This window comes from Brachyhypopomus gauderio, chromosome 11 (genome assembly GCF_052324685.1).
Source record: "Brachyhypopomus gauderio isolate BG-103 chromosome 11, BGAUD_0.2, whole genome shotgun sequence".
Taxonomy (NCBI): Eukaryota; Metazoa; Chordata; class Actinopteri; order Gymnotiformes; family Hypopomidae; genus Brachyhypopomus; species Brachyhypopomus gauderio.
Window position 1 is genome coordinate 19,940,037 of NC_135221.1, and position 17,500 is coordinate 19,957,536.

Genomic DNA, 17,500 nt, shown 5'->3' on the forward strand with positions numbered 1-17,500 from the left:
CGGTAGGTCCATCCTTACAACGCAACACTACAGCACACTGACCATCAGGAGAGTGGAGCTCCAACAGCCTGGACACACACACACACACACACACACACACACACACACACACACACACACACACAGTACAAAGAATGTGAAGACACACCATTTATCAGGTCTCCTGATTAGCTGCAGCACATTTAGTGATATAACCGTAAATGTCGCAAGGCCTGTACTAATCAGCCCTGTATCAGTGACCCCCCAACCACCCCCCCACTGCCCCCCCCCCTCCGCCCACTGGCCAAGTGTCCCATCATCCTCCAGTGCTGTCCCAGCATCCCGAGCTTTTCAGTAAGACTTCATAATGACTGCAGAGGTTTGCTGCCTTCACAGAGGAAACTGGATGTGAGCAAACGCTCAGCGTGTCTGGGGCTGATGGGGCAAACGCTCAGCGTGTCTGGGGCTGATGGGGCAAACGCTCAGCGTGTCTGGGGCAGATGTCCTGATGCACACTCAAGTGTATTTTTCTCCCTCATCATCTTTCTGTGGGTGGTAACTCCATTATGCAAACACACACCAGGACTGACGTCATCAGTCCATGTCGTCACCAAAGTGAACACAGGCTCTTGAAATCTGAACACCACTTATCTGTGCGCATTGCCAATAGTTGCTATAGCAGCAAAGAAGTTAAGAAACCCAAAGAAAAAATAAACTGTTCTACACTCTTGGAACGTGGAACCCCATGGAGTGAAGGTTCTGAATGAAGGTTCCTCCCTGTGCAGGTGATCAGCACATGAGAATGTCTTCAAGACTGAGAAAGAAGCATTATGGCTGCCTGCTGAAGCTGCTTAAGAGAACACCAGGAGTGCAACGTTCTCCTCAAAAGGAAAGGGCAGCTACCGTGAAGAATCAAACATCTAAGACACTTCATCTTTAACACAGCATAACCACAGTCTCACCATTTTTGACACACATGCATACGCACACACTCACCTGTTCTCCAGGTCAGGCATGGTGAGGTTTCTGCAGATGAAGCTCATCTTGAGAGGAATCACCTTCTGGTCCCGTCCTGGAGGTGCTCTGCACGGGGCCTCCACACTGCTGTCCCAGGGCAACTCCGCCAGAACACAGGGCTTCCTGAAGAGGGGCGACACCTCCCTGATGTATTGGACTGTGGACACACACACACACACACCTCCTGAACAACTTACACAACTGTACATTTGCTATAGAACACTACACCACAGATCTAAGACTCCTAAGATACATTAAGATAGACAACTGGTGATTGCCACCATAACATATCCTACTAATATCAATAATACTAAAATACCAATAATACCAGGTATCAATGCCATTGTTCTACAAAAGACTAGAACACATAGGCTACATAAACCACTTATAAGGAGTTATAAATCATGTATCAGAGTGGAGTGGGTGGAGGAGTGGAGTGGAGGGGTGGTTGTTTGTGTGTCCTGTGTGTATGTGTACATGTATGTATGCGTGTGTGTAAAAGATCTTGTGGTACCTCCTGTCTCTCAGATGACAAGTATAAGGGTTAGCTTAAGGGATGTATGAGAAAGTTCGCTTTCTAAATGAAGAAAACTGTGAGGATAGTAAACCAAGACTGTCTCTATGTGAGCATGTGTCCTGTGTGTGCGCACATGTGTAGGTCTCTGAGTGTGTACTGTATGTGTGTGTGTGTGTGTATATATAGTCCTCATCTCTGAAAATGAAACCTGACATGAAAACAGAGATGGATGAAGTCATGTTTGGAAACAGATGAGAGAGACAGAAAGAAAGAGAAAGTAGAGAGTTTTGTGAGAGTGAATATGTGTGTGTGTTTATATGACTGGTGTGAACTGGTACTGCAGAGTGAGAGGGTGTGTGTTTATATGACTGGTGTGGACTGGTACTGCAGAGTGAGAGGGGGTGAGAGAGAGAGAGAGAGAGAGAGAGAGAGAGAGAGAGAGAGAGAGAGAGAGAGAGAGAGACAGAGAGAGACAGAGAGAGACAGAGAGAGAGAGAGAGATTTTGTCCGTCAGTGACTCTTGTGAACTGGAGAAAGATTCTGACTCAGCAGAACAATCCCGCCACCCCCTGCACATTTCTTAAACAGTATTTGCACCACTCACCCCACGCTCACCAAGGCAGTTTCAGCTTATTAAAGACTTGCGGGTAAAGCCAACTGGAAAATCTACAGAGTACAATTCCAATTGGATGAAGGTCATTTTAAAGGCCCCATATTTGTTCATGATGTTTAGACGTTTCACTCACACGTGTTCCGAGGTGAAATCCTGTCCACACTCAAAATACCTCAAATCCTCATTCAAAGTCTCACGCTACACATCAACCTGAACCTGTTCCGTCACATTAATGCTAGCACTTCACATTATCGGACTCTAATCTTCACTGCTTAACGTAGTTTGCTATGTATTTTCAAAAGCCTGATTAAATGTTCAATTCTTTTCTTTGACCACTTCTAGATTACGTATTTCCTTGATAACACACAAGTTAGCAACTTATCTAAAAGCTAAATCCAGCTAACTCCAACAACAGCAAAAATGTTTATGATGTAATGACCTACAGGTTTGGATTACTATATCAACACCAATCAGCCTTCAAGCATATTTACGTAAAAACTTGAGTGAACACAGACAACAATGTTCATTTTCAAGAATGTTCAAACTCGACCAATACAATAATTAAAAAAATATATATGAATTGTGCATACAGTATTGTGGTTGCCAGTAATGCATAGTATTGAACTAAGCCATCTGTTTTCCAACTCCAACTGTGAGAGTGTGAACCCAGCCTACACAACCTGGCTTATTACAAACACACATCTGAGCTGCCTGTTTTTGGACAGTCTGACGCAGGACGTTTGAGAAATCTGAGATCAATTCAAGCTGCTTGTTAAACTTTTATGATTCCTTTTCTTTGATTTATCTAAACAATGAATGATAAAATCACAGACATACTGTGCTGTGTGCAGAGTTCGATGATTGTGTGGATGCTGTTGTGTGTTTGTTTGTGGAATGTTGGGTGATGGTGGGGAGTGCAAGTTAGTGGCTGGTCACTGCTGTCCCACCTCTCTCACACACACACACACACACACACACACACACACACACACACACACACACACACACACACACACACACACACACACCTCACTCCGATCTAGCCAGCTGCTTATTACTCTAACCCACGCCAACATGAAACATGCACAGAGCACTGAGACATGGCCTCTTAAACTGTACTGCAAATTCCTGAAGTGAACCCACGTAGAGGAGTAAGGAAAATAATCGCAATCGCTTTTTACCATTGTACGTTAAACTGTAACGTTAGATTGTTAAACTCATGAAACGTTATCCAGCCACAGACCCCCCCCCCCCCGACCCTTTTGCTGGCCCGTATTTCTACCTCTGGCATCCAGCACAGATCTGTTACCCACAATCCCCTGTGTATGTTCCAGCACATATTACCCAATTTCTCCTCCACAACAAGCCTCCAGCTCTCGCCTGCCCACTCTCTTCAGCCCTTAATCAAAACAACATGTTTGTGTGTTTGGGGGGGGCTCACACAAAAGAGCACATCAATCTTATTGGCCACACCACATATCCAGCACACCACAGCTCCTCAGTAGAGCTCCACACACCTGACCAACACCGAGCAGCCCACAGTGCACCAGCATCTGATCATAAACACACTGACACATCACACTGACCCAACCCGGCACGTTAACACAGCCCAAGAAATACTGCAAGAGAAAACCGTTTAGTGTACGCCCACCATCATCGGTCTTCCTCAGACCTGAATCTGTGTGTGTGTGTGTGTGTGTGTGATATCTGTCTTGCATGCAGAAGAGTAAATTCTCTGGAGAAATGCAGTGCACACTACAGGTCAATGTGGGCGGTGGAAGTGTCTGTGGTGGGTCTGCGTGAAGAGCAGGATGGATGGATGAATGAATGAGCTGTATGACCTGAACCTCCACAGGTTGGTGAACCTGCCTGATTCTCTCTCCTTAGACCACAGAGCATTAGATATTAACCAAGACCTCAGCAGACACACTTCTTCACTGTAGCACACTGTGCAAAAGACCACAAACACCAAGAAAAATATTGTTGGGTAAAAATTGTAAAACAGACAAGGTATGATGGAAGTTTCAGTCTGAGGGTGAGCTGTGAACACACAGTCGTGGGCAGAGTGTCCTGGGGAGCTCAGAGAGCCCCCTCTGTGCAGGAGGGGGAGGAAGAGGAGGGAGTAGAGGAGGAAGAGGAGGAGGGGGGAGATGCATGAGGCAGTGTGGACATGAATAGAAGGCCCTTGTGTCACTCCACATGGTTTAATTGGACAACACAAAGGCCACATCTTCAGTGAAGTGTCACACAAACACTGGGGGGGTCTGGGTATGTTCTGTTCTTCAGTACGGGCTTTCATCTGAAGGTCTGGAACTCAACAATCCCATAGCTGTCCAATAGTGAGGATTAAGACTTATAGCAACATATATCCCACCAGAAATTCATAAACCAAAGCAACAAGGGATGAAAACTGTATAAATCTCTTCATTCTATGTGACACCTGACTGTATAAATATCATGCAGTCTGGATTTTTTTATCATTTTCTGAAGCATTTGAGTTCTTGCTCAGCATGGCACTGGCCTACGGTCCATAACCAGTCTTTAAACAGGAAATGCCATCGTGTTTCCCCATGGGCTTGGCTTCATCACACACTGTAAATACACCACTGTGCCATTCACTTAAATTCTTCTTGATCAAGTTGTTCAGGTTCCTGTTAGAGTCAAAGAGTTGCTGTCAGATACAAGGCCTGGTCCACATTAAGCCTCTCAACTGTAGGCCAAAACAGTTCCTTAAGGACACATCAGTGCCTAAGGACACATCAATTACTCAGGTCAGTTACTTAAGGCATGTCAGGCCATTCTGTTCCACTGTGTCTGACAAGATGGAACCTTTGGAGTTAAGACTATTTTATGTCTTTTTACGCATGTAAAACAGCGCAGTATATATTCAAAAAGAGAGAAGATACTTAATTAAGCCATGCAATCTGAACACTTGTGTTGCTCTGGGGACAGTTAGGGGTTAGGGGTCAGGGGTCAGCAAACTATGCATGTTCGGCAAGCTTTCCGTACTGAACACCGTTTGTGTAGAAAAAGCGACTGGAACGAAACCAGTCCATACTCACAACCACTTCAGACCACAGTGGGAAAGAGTCTATTAGGAATGACCAAACATACTAACGGAGGCCAAATGTGCTAAACAACTTCACGAAAGTCACCACGAGCTCGTGGGTAATTTCATACACACACTGCACAGCCCTCAACACACAACTCACACACCGCTGCCAACGACTCGCGCGCCACTGGGACATTCCATCCGCCAGTTTGAGGGTTCCAGCAAATAGCGGAACTGGGCCACTCTCGTTATTACGGCCTTAGCTACAATACTACGGATCGGTCCATACGTCCAGTAACCTGGATACGAAATGCATTCGCCACTAACGTGTCCGTCAGAGCTGGTGTTCCGGACGGAGTGGAGCAGCCACATGGAGTCTCTGCAGAGGGAGCACGGAGCTGCCCGCACCTCCACACACTCCCTCTCCTTCATCTGTGACCCGGTGAACCCGTGCAAAACCCACAGGAGCGATCTCACCCGCCGTGCTGCGGTTCAGACGGGTTCGGGGGGCCCTGCAGAATCCGCCCGGTCGCGTTCAGAAACTCACCCTCCAGCGTCACCTCCTTTCCGGCCTTTTTCAGCGCCTGCACCGCCTCGTCGTGCGTGGCTTCACGGAGGTCGGTTCCGTTCACCGACATGATCGCGTCTCCGACCCGGAGAGCCCGGCTCTGATCGGCCGCGAGGCCGGGGAAGATCTTGGAGATGAGGATGGGCATCCTGTTTTCACGACCTCCCTTGATACTGATGCCCAGTCCACCCGATTCCTGTTTGACAACCCGAACTTTCCTCATCGCTTCCGACGCGCTTGTTTCGAAGCTGCTGGACGCATCTCCGTGTCTAGAACTAAAACTAGATCCCGGACTTCCATAACCAGAACCTGGGCTTCCAAATGCAGAGTTTATTCCGTTATCACGATGCAACTTTTCAGAACCGGGACTGTTGTAGACGTAGTTATTATCGTATTGCCCGAATCTTCCGCGTGCTGGGCTTCCAGCTGGGATTACACGACCTTGGTTGTGATGTTCGTCCAAGTTTACGCGGTTCTGGTTTCCAGATACGAAACCAGGTTCGTTTCCGTTCGACATTCCGTTCCGCGACCCAGATGGAGAGCTGTAGTCCGGGTTGATCGCGGGCCCGCTCGGCTCACCCTCCACCGTCAGAGTCAAAGTTTCGCGAGTCAGTTCGGCCGTGACTCGAATCCAGCGGTCCCGTAACAGCAAGTCCAGTTGCCCGTTCTTGTCCGCCCGAGTCCAGATAGCCATACTGTCACGCCAGGGAGAGTTTCAAACTACACATAATAAAGTTTTTCCTCTTTTCGGAGCGCGCACGAGCGCTCGTCAAACGACACGCCCACTCGTGCGTGTAGATTACGAGAACAGAGCGCGCGAGCGAAACGAAACAAAAATAATCCAGATTAAGAGAACGAAACACCGCGAGATTGGGCAGCGACGCTGCGCGTGCCAAAGCCCGAGCAGAGGAGACGGAGGACAAACTAAACACCCGGGACAAGAGGACACGGACAAGATTAGTCACACAATTACTTATTCATGACGGAGGTGGAGTTTTTAATTTTTGTGCGTCGGTATTTATGTCCAGTGGTCAAAATGCAGAAAACTGATTGTTCTTTCATGTTCACAAGACTAGTGTTTTAGTTCAGTGAGATTTTGCTCGGTGTGTATCACTATATCACCGAGTCACGCTGAAATAGTCAATAAGATATGTATATCTGAGGGTTTTAGACAAATCTTCACATCTTACATAAGGCCTCAACGGCTGCCTAACGAATATATTCTTATTGGCTTTCATAGCGGTATTTATGTTAGGCCCGTGATTATGAAATTGGTAATATCGCCCCCAGCTCCCCACCGTGGGCAGCATTTAAAGCAGCTGTTGGACTCATTCACTCACATTTAGTCCAGGCGTCCTCGACCACGCCTCACTATCTACCGCGATCCGCACGCTACCCATAAATAATCGCAAACGTACGCAAACTTGTTAAAATGAATGAGATATTAACGTAAGTAATCTTATTGGTAATATAAACCCAACCAATTCTGCCAAAGTTACATCAAAGCTCGATTGTAAGTCGTTCTGGACAAGAGCGTCAGCTAAATGCTATAAAGTAGATGTGCGAGGAGCCGCAGGGAGATCTCACCAGATCTCACCATCGCGTGGCAGGAGTAACAAAAACAACGTGGAGTACTACAGGTATCCACTTAACAGCTGGACGTTTATAACCTAAAGATGTTGATGACAAACATATTTCACACTTCACATGAAATCACCCAAGTACACACACGTACACACACACACACATTATTTTGGATTTGATTTATTGCAGATCTACAGCATGTACAAAAGGAGAGTGAACTGCATGAGACAAGTGATGGAGGTTTCAGCTGCAGCCGGTGGTGTAGGTCTGGGTGGAGGGTTGTGGGTGGTGTATGTTTGGGTGGAGTAAGTCTGGGTGGCGGGGTTTGGGTGGTGTACGTTTGGGTGGAGGGGTGTGGGTGGTGTAGGTCTGGGTAGAGGAGTGTGGTTTGTGTACGTTTGGGTGGAGTAAGTCTGGGTGGTGGGGTGTGGGTGGTGTAGGTCTGGGTGGAGGAGTGGTTTGTGTACGTTTGGGTGGAGTAAGTCTGGGTGGAGGGGTGTGGGTGGTGTATGTTTGGGTGGAGTAAGTCAGGGTAGAGGGGTGTGAGTGGTTGGGTGGAGGGGTGTGGGTGGTGTATGTTTGGGTGGAGTAAGTCTGGGTGGAGGGGAGTGTGTGGTTTGTGTACATTTGGGTGGAGTAAGTCAGGTTGGAGGGGTGTATGTTTGGGTGGAGGGGTGTATGTATGGGTGGAGGGATGTGGGTGGAGCTTAACCTTATGATGATGCTGGATGGAGGAACAGACCAGCCACAATCCCTGATACATTCAGTCAACCAATACAAAAATGTGACACATTGAAAATATAGAACATTATATTCTATTTAAATTTTGGAATTCACCAGCAACAAACTGCAGTATATTCAACACACTGCAGTATATTCAACACACTGCAGTATATTCAACACACCCGATTGCATTGAAGACAATTAAGATGCATTTCAGAGCTGCTGGTCACAGAATATCTGCACATATTCAGAGCAGCTTCAGCATCATCAAGCTTGTCTACAATTATCATTCATATTTCTACTATAAACTTCGCCATACACTAAGCCGTCTACTTTGGCAAGTGCCCTGTCTGTTCAGAGGAAGGTGCCGAGATGGTTCTGTTATGTATCAAGTTTATTTTACATTCAAGGTTAAACAAGGCAGACAGAGACACTCCTCCTCCTCCTCCTCCTCACCATCATCATCCTCATTGTCATCCTCTCCTCCTCTTCATGTGGGTCAGCTGGCCATGACCAGCACTTCCCTAAACCTGATTTCTGTCCACTAGATCAATATAGTGGAGACAGGGTCAGGGGTCAAGCTCCCTGAGTGTCTCCTAGCTGGATGGTGCTACTGTAACAAACTCTCCAGCTCTGGAGGGGCACTTGCAGGCCAGGGGTATGTTGGAGGAGGTTTAGGGTTAGGGGTTAGGGGTTAGCAGAGCAGCCCAGCTGAGCACCAACTGTGACTATTGAAATAATCGTTTCTTTACATTCCTCCACCATTGGGGGGCAGGGAGCTGTGATGGGGGGAGTGACCGTAGGTATGGCGGCTGCGTGGTTTCTCTCTTTTTGGGGTGTTGTTGATGAAATCAAGGCTCCGACGGCTTGAGGAAACAACGTCAGCGACAAACTTGGTGCAGTCAGCGCAAACATCCTTTAGAATACAGCCTGCAGCGTACAGGTAAGGGAACTCCTCTTCTACAGAGCATCGGGACAGAGAGCGCAAAGACCTGCAGGGAGGGGCCCAGGCAGAGAAAAACAGGGAATGCTTTTTGAATGACATGTTAAGGGTTACAGTTAGGGTTAGTCTGTAGTTTAGGGATCGGGTAAGTCTGTAGTTTAGGGTTAGTCTTTAGTTAAAACGCAGTGTAGTCACTCCTACAGCCAGAGACTGTACCGTCACTGTTCCTCCCACTACAGGCCACTACAAGCTCACAGCAGAGCAGCTCTTACATAAGCCTTGCTGAGTAAGGGAAATTACATAAGAATGTTTAGGGATCTGAGGGGCCGTTATTAGGCTGAGTGTGCGGCCAGCTCATTAAAGCCCGTCGTCCCGGCCACAGCGACCAGCCCTCATTGTGTGACTCACTTGTAGACTTCACTCCGATGGCCATGGCTCTTTGGGCTGCTGTGGAAACCCACTGTGTAAACTGGAATATGAGCCATCTTTTTAGAGGGCATCTTCATCTGAAACCGAAGACAAACAGACAGAGCATTCCACAAGATCTCCTCCCACAAAACCATCATGGCCGACAGTTACTGAATGCCAGCTGGGAGCAGTTAGCATGGCTTTAATAGAATAATGTTGAAAAATGCTGAATAATGCCTACTGCCATCTTCCAGCTCCTGCAAATTATTATACATTATGATTAACATATGAGAAGGGCATGTTTTAGAAACTTTAGCACAGAAGATACACAGACTGAAATATATACAGGAGAAACCAGACTGGCCACTGAACCTCTGCCCACTGTAGAGTTACTACACACACACAGACATGGATGTGCACACAGTGAGTTGGACAGTGTCAGCTGAGTTGCTGTGTAGGGAGAGGCATGAATTACCTTGGCACTACAGGAGCTGCACACGGCCCTGTGGGACAGACACAGGTCAGCACACACACCACGGCCTGAGGTCAGTACACACACCACGGCCTGAGCTTCTAGAGCCAAAGGCCACAAGCATGAAACAGACAAGAAATGGCATACCAACCTTTTACACAGCAGACAAGTAGAAGGCCAAGAAAAGAGAGGAAACTTGACCCGACAGCAGCAACACACCTATTAAACACACGCGAACACATGCACAAACACACACACACACACGCATGCATACATGAAAATACACACACACACATGTTAATCATATGCCACCAGCAAGACCACGGGAAACACAGAAGTGAGCAGGACTATTTTAGATTAAGCAGTTTAATGAAACAGATTAATTCGAAAAAAGTCCTAACTGCTAACGCTGCGTAACATACACATCAATCTCTGCTCAGCTGCTGTGTCTCCTCTGTGTTCTGTTGCTCTGTACTGTGATTAATGCTGAATCTGAATTAATGCCGTGTGTGTATATGTGTGTGTATGTATATATGTGTGGTATATATATATATATATATATATATATATATATATATATATATATGTATATGTGTGTATGTATGTATGTGTGTATGTATGTATGTGTGTGTGTGTGTCACCTTGCCCTTCCTCAGGTTGTTGTAGAGTTCTTTACTTTGGAGAAACTTCTCCATCTCTGCCTTCACCAGCACTCGGCGCACACTGATGACCTCATCCACCGTTAAAGCAAGACTCTCGACTGGGTGGCTGAACTCCTCCTGTGTGCATCAGAGGAAAAGGAGTTGGAGAGGCGGAGTTGGAGAGGCGGGGTTGGAGAGGCGGAGTTGGAGAGGCGGGGTTGGAGAGGCGGGGTTGGAGAGGCGGAGTTGGAGAGGCGGGGTTTGAGAGGCGGATGAGAGAGACAGGCTGGGGTATTACAGCATTCAGTCAGCATGTCTGAGAGAGACTGAGTGTTAGAGTTAAGTGGGTGTGATTGGGGCGGAGCTCGGGTGTTACAGGGTTAAGTGGTTGTTATTGGGGCGGAGCCTGGGTGTTACAGGGTTAAGTGGGCGTGATTGGGGCGGAGCCTGGGTGTTACAGGGTTAAGTGGGCGTGTTCAGGGACTCACCATCCACTGGCAGGTGCTGAGAGCTGAGGAGGGACCTGAGGCCTCACAAGCTTCCTCCACTGCACTGAGAGAGTGACAGGCAGGAGACACCCAGCCAATCACAGGGAAGGAGGCTGTCCAGGCAGTAAAGGGAGGACACAGTGTTTACTGTCCCCACTCATCCATGTCCAATCCTGTCCTGTTATCCCACAGATTTCTGACTGCAAGTCTGGTTTCCACTAGCAACCTTAATTTCGTTCTTTCCCCTTCAGAACTGAAGGACACCGCTACACAACACTGGTTATACGCTACTGCTCATCAATCATTTGGGACTCCATGGCAACCACCTTGCAACAACATAGCAACTACTTGAGGTACCATAGCAACCTCAAGTTGCTAGGAAGACCACTACAACCACTTGGCAACACCCTAGCATCCACCTGGAATACCAACCTCCTGGCAAGACCATAGCAACCAACTTGGATACTACAGTTTGCAACCACATAATAAACATCTGGTTATATCCTAGCAACTATGTAAGATCACCTAGCAACTACCTGGACAAAGTTGTGCAATCACTCATTTTCACGAACTCTGAAATACAAAATATTAAATGTTTTTATAAGGACTAATTAATCATTCATAAATACTATCAGATTCATAAGTTTAGCTGTAGGGATGATAGATAAAATCAGATTATCTGATGCTTGTGTTATCTGAGAATGAGACTGATGAGAACAGATTCACACTTTCTGCAGTCTTAGTTCACACAGCCCCACAGTTCAGCACTCATGTGATGTGACTGCCCCCTAGTGGTGATGAACAGAACCTGCAGCCTTGATCTGAGTCAATCTGATCAAAGTTAATCTGACACTGAATCCTATTAGCAACAGCCACTGTAGTCCCCAGGTCCTCGCATTGAGAGTAAAACAAAGACGTGTTTACAGCTTACTCTCTTCAAATGGGTTCATTAAAAATGAGATACCTAAACCTAGATCCCCAACCATAAACCTAGATCCCAACCATAAACCTAGAACCCTAAACCTAGATCTCCAACCATAAACCTAGAACCCTAATCCTAGAACCCTAACCCTAAACCTAGATCCCTAAACATGAATCAGAAACCCAAATGATATAACCACAAATAGCACAGTCCCTGCACAGAATGTCAGGTTAGTGTGTGTATGTGTGTCATCACAAATTATCAGTCCATGGGGTGTAGGGGTCATGGTGTTGTAATGTCAGTGTGTGTGTATGTGTGTGTGTGTGTGTGTGTGTGTGTGCTCTAACCTCACTGTACATGTGTGATGATGGTGTGCGTGTGTGTGTGTGTGTGCTCTAACCTCTCTGTGCATGTGTGATGGTGTGCGTGTGATGGTGTGTGTGTGTGCTCTAACCTCTCTGTGCATGTGTGATGGTGTGTGTGTGTGTGTGTGCTCTAACCTCTCTGTGCATGTGTGTGTGTGTGTGTGTGCTCTAACCTCTCTGTGCATGTGTGATGGTGTGTGTGTGTGTGTGTGTGTGTGTGTGTGTGTGCTCTAACCTCTCTGTGCATGTGTGATGGTGTGTGTGTGTGTGTGTGCTCTAACCTCTCTGTGCATGTGTGATGGTGTGTGTGTGTGTGTGTGCTCTAACCTCTCTGTGCATGTGTGATGGTGTGTGTGTGTGTGTGTGTGTGTGTGTGTGTGTGCTCTAACCTCTCTGTGCATGTGTGATGGGGTGTGTGTGTGTGTGTGTGTGTGTGCTCTAACCTCTCTGTGCATGTGTGATGGTGTGTGTGTGTGTGTGTGTGTGCTCTAACCTCTCTGTGCATGTGTGATGGTGTGTGTGTGTGTGTGTGTGTGTGTGTGTGTGTGCTCTAACCTCTCTGTGCATGTGTGATGGGGTGTGTGTGTGTGTGTGTGTGTGCTCTAACCTCTCTGTGCATGTGTGATGGTGGGGGCTGTGAAGGTGGAGCTCCGTGGTCTCTCCCCCCGCAGAACGACGTGAGCGCTGGGCTCCCCACACAGCTCCGCCAGGTCGTGCTCAGAGAAGGAGCGATCTCGCTTCAGAGGGAGCGGAGAACTCTCCACACGCTTCATCTCACTGCCATCAGGAGAGTCTTCATCCTACATGCACACACACACACCCACTTTTTTCCAGTTTTAAGGAACTCGGGGAAGAATCCCCTCAGTCATTTGTGGCAATACTCAGGCCCCAGGCTGTAGTATTTAACAATACTGAGACACCCAGGAGGGGCATTCAAAGGCTGCTCAGTGTTAGTAGGGGGCCCAGTGTTTGCCAAGAAAAATCTTTCCACATCATTACACACCAGCAGGAGCATGAACTGGTAACATAAGGGCTTTATAATGAACACATGCACTTGTAACACAAATGCTTCATAATTATTCACACCCTCACCCAGCATGTAGCAACACACACGAGTCCTGTCGGTCCTCTTAGACCTATCAGACCCATCAGAACTATCAGACCCATCAGACCATCAGTCCTATCAGACCAAGCTTTTCCCTTGGCATATCAGTTCTGACTCAGACACGTCTTGGTTGTCACTGCTGCTCTTCAGCGTCTGCTCTTCAGTGCCTGCGTCTGCTCTTCAGCGTCTGCGTCTGCTCTTCAGCGCCTGCGTCTGCTCTTCAGCGTCTGCTCTTCAGTGCCTGCGTCTGCTCTTCAGCGCCTGCGTCTGCTCTTCAGCGTCTGCGTCTGCTCTTCAGCCCGTCCCACCTCACATTCCCATTTGTTGGACATTCTGAGATGGTTTTCTGTTCTCCACAGTTGTAGTGTGGTAATATGACTTACCATCACCTCCAAAACAAGCTCCAATCAGTCTGACCTATCTCATCAACAAGACTTTCCACCCACACAACTGCTCCTCACCACCTGGTTCTCTCAGTCCAGGAGGGACCAATCCCAGGACCGCTGGACGTGTGAGGCAGGAGGTCCCTCCAGTGGTCACACTCGATTACTGGGATGTGATGGAGACTCCATCTTGCGTCTCACAGTCCCGGGAGCCCCGTCACCATCTTGGTTTTCACCTCCCACATTCTCTCCATTTCCTTTTCATTCCACACAATTCAAACCTTTCACATCTAGTTAACACTATCGTTACCATGGCATTTGTAGAGTCGTCCTCCAAAGTTCAAAGAGATCTGGATCAAGTCCTTTAATGTCTCATATGTCTTACATAAACAGGATATTCATCACAACTACAGATTCCAGTGCATATACTACAACATAACCCAGAGAAATAGACTTCTGTCTTTCAACAGAACAGGACTACAGAACTACAACACACCTCAAACAGGTTCATCTCCTCCATCTCTGCCAGGGTGGGAGCCTTCAGCAAGATCCGGGGGCGGGGCAGAGGGCGGCACCCAGCCTCCATGATTGACAGATCAACACAGGAAGTGGATTTGAGTTCACAGTGGCAGGCGTACGCCAGGCAAGGTAGGGAGCCAAACGCTGAGGAGAGGAGCAACCACACAACTGTTATCCAACGAACAGCAGTAAATACACACACTATTCAGAAAACACACACAGTCACAAACTCTTACACACTGCCACACGACACCAGACCAAAACAACAATTCCAAAGATCAGACCCAAACACCAAACGGATCATGCTACAGTGCAGGCTCTGAAACAAACTGAGTGGAGGCGGAGACTGACTGCTGCTGATTGGCTAAAGGAGGCAGTGACTGACGCACGTCTCTTGCCGCTTTGGGGCTCCACTGGTCGCAGTTTGTGCTCCTGACGGATCTCGGCTAAGACGCGGTCATGCAGAGACTGATGCTGGAGAGGGCGTGGGGCGAGGGTGCGCTCCGACACCTACACACACACACCAAACATCACACATGATACACACACACACACACACACCAAACATCACACATGATACACACACACACACACCAAACATCACACATGATACACACACACACACCAAACATCACACATGATACACACACACACACACCAAACATCACACATGATACACACACACACACCAAACATCACACATGATACACACACACACACCAAACATCACACATGATACACACACACACACACACACCAAACATCACACGATACACACACACACACCAAACATCACACATGATACACACACACACACCAAACATCACACATGATACACACACACAAACCAAACATAACAGATGAAACACACACACACACACCAAACAACACGATACACACACACCAAACATCACAGATGATACACACATACACACACACCAAACATCACAGATGATACACACACACACACCAAACATCACAGATGATAGACACACACACACACACACACAAAACATAACAGATGATACACACACACAAACATCACACATGATACACACACACACAACAAAAATCACACATGATACACACCACACATGACACACACACAACAACATAACACACACACACCAAACATCAGACATGATACACACACACACACCCAAACACATACACACACATACACCAAACATGACACACACAGACCACAAATACACACACAAACACACACATTGCTCACCATAGTGGGCACATACGTTCAACATATAAAAACACTTAATCCAGCTATAATTCAAATAAGCAGTAAGTACTAATAGTTCAATATTATTTTTATGTAATTTAAGTTTAGTTTAAAGAACAAGTGACAGTCAGAGCAGTTTAATGCCTGTATGAGCTCACGGGTTTCAGTGGTGGTCTTGATCTGATGAAGTCCAGGATCAGCTCATGGGCGTTCTGTTTGACACGTGTGGGGATATCACCATCCACCTGAGGGCAGCAGAGAGCAGAGGGAGTAAATCAGCAACCCTGGAAGAAGCCCCATCCTCTCGGTCAGCTCAGAGACCGTATATATATATATATATATATATATATATATATATATATATATATATATATATATATATATATATATATATATATATATATATATATATATAATATATATTACCATATATATTATATATTATTATATTATATATTATATATATATTATATATACGGTCTCTGGGTCAGCTACATAACCCTGGAAGCCCCATCCTCTCAGCCATATCTGTACATTTTTACATCAGAATATTTTATAGAGGTCCTGGATCAGTGGCGGCTGGTGCAAAAAAAATTTGAGGGGGGGCGTAAACAAATTAAAAACAAATAAAGCAGTCTTATTGCCCTTTATTTATTTGAACATGAATTTTGCCTGAGCGTTCTTCAAGTGAACGCTTTGTGAAAGGATTTTTTTTTTAAAGATAAAACTGAATTTTCTCTCATTTTGTAAGAGCTGCCGCTTCAGCCTGCTGATATTCAACGTGAACTGAGTTACGCTGGAGGTTCGCGCGAGGTGGGTGCAGTCGCGCGCTACGGTCACTCGTTAAAGTATAAACCTAGCTTTAATGAACCGCAGCTGACTGACACTACCAACAAGAGTGGGTGTGTCCAACAAGAGTGGGTGTGTCCAGGGCGCAGAGAGCTGCGCCCCGTGGAAAATCTGAAACCAACCAATTAAACTGCAGCCTCAGATCATGTGCTTGGCAAAAGTTTATGGTTCTGTTTGAAATAGCCTACTACATACTACTGGCGTATTGATCGAGCCCCAAATCAGTATGCCGTATGCAGTATGTGACCTAAAAGAAATTTTCCAGTACGCGAAACATACCCAGATGACCTACTACTACCGCAAAATATTCCAGTACGCGAACAGAGCTATCTTCGTGGTGTACTGCATCCCATCATGCAACGCTACGATCACGTGACCCCATAGTATGCTTTGCTTTTGTCGCATACTGGAAACTACTGCATACTACTACGAGGACCAGTATGCAGTATCCAGTATATACTGAGTGCAGTATGCAGTATCCAGTATGTAGTAGTCTATTTCGAACAGAGCCTTACAGAGCTCTCCATGCACTCTCATTAGACCGGCGCCCCACACACAAGTGTGCACAATGTAAGCAATTAAATACAATTATGTGTTTACTCTTTTAATAAATTCAAACATGGCTATTAGACACACAGTGTGACTAAATAATTTCCTCACTATTGCAGTTTATAATGAACTCATTTTAATATCGAAACAATATTAAGGGGGCAGCGCCCCAGCGCCCTATATTGGCCAGCCGCCACTGTCTGGATACTGTTTCTAAAGAGATATTATTGTCCCTCAGGTTCAAAGCATCATTAGTAGTAGCCTCAGTATGACAGTGATTCCTAACCACATTAAGCATACGACACCTGGATCTGCTGGTATATACTAATGTATACAGGGTTGCCAACTCTCGCGCAATGAGCATGAGACACAAGCATTTGACTGTCTTCACACGCCGTTCATCCGATTTCTCATGCTGAAAAAAATCTAGTTTATTACTAGTTCGCTCTGGCGCCAACCACTGGTGATTGATATAATAAATTTGACGCTCATCCCCCCCCCCCGGCCCCGTTCCACGTTCGACACACATCACACACACCCCCCAAATCAAATCTCACTCCAAGTGA

The 17,500-nt window shown here is 46.5% G+C and overlaps 2 protein-coding genes across 3 annotated transcripts in view; both read right to left on the bottom strand.

Annotated features, from left to right (window-relative positions):
- sntb2 (syntrophin, beta 2) overlaps window positions 1-6,670 on the bottom strand; it is a 12,555-nt gene extending 5,885 nt beyond the window's left edge. Inside the window, exons 1-3 of the mRNA XM_077022596.1 lie at window positions 5,726-6,670; window positions 976-1,153; window positions 1-68 (exon numbers count right to left, since the gene is read on the bottom strand). The exon at window positions 1-68 is cut by the window's left edge and continues 140 nt beyond it. Of these exons, the coding sequence (XP_076878711.1) occupies window positions 1-68; window positions 976-1,153; window positions 5,726-6,440 (961 nt within the window). The 5' untranslated portion in view covers window positions 6,441-6,670. The remainder of the gene's footprint in view (window positions 69-975; window positions 1,154-5,725) is intronic.
- Window positions 6,671-7,500: 830 nt separating this feature from the next.
- The window catches only part of spire2 (spire-type actin nucleation factor 2), a 22,346-nt gene continuing 12,346 nt past the window's right edge, over window positions 7,501-17,500 (bottom strand). For both annotated transcript variants that reach the window (XM_077022595.1, XM_077022592.1), the window contains exons 6-15: window positions 15,695-15,781; window positions 14,689-14,809; window positions 14,277-14,443; window positions 12,900-13,092; window positions 11,006-11,118; window positions 10,518-10,655; window positions 10,028-10,095; window positions 9,880-9,907; window positions 9,405-9,502; window positions 7,501-9,045 (exon numbers count right to left, since the gene is read on the bottom strand). In XM_077022595.1, the coding sequence (XP_076878710.1) occupies window positions 8,802-9,045; window positions 9,405-9,502; window positions 9,880-9,907; window positions 10,028-10,095; window positions 10,518-10,655; window positions 11,006-11,118; window positions 12,900-13,092; window positions 14,277-14,443; window positions 14,689-14,809; window positions 15,695-15,781 (1,257 nt within the window). In that variant the 3' untranslated portion in view covers window positions 7,501-8,801. The remainder of the gene's footprint in view (window positions 9,046-9,404; window positions 9,503-9,879; window positions 9,908-10,027; window positions 10,096-10,517; window positions 10,656-11,005; window positions 11,119-12,899; window positions 13,093-14,276; window positions 14,444-14,688; window positions 14,810-15,694; window positions 15,782-17,500) is intronic.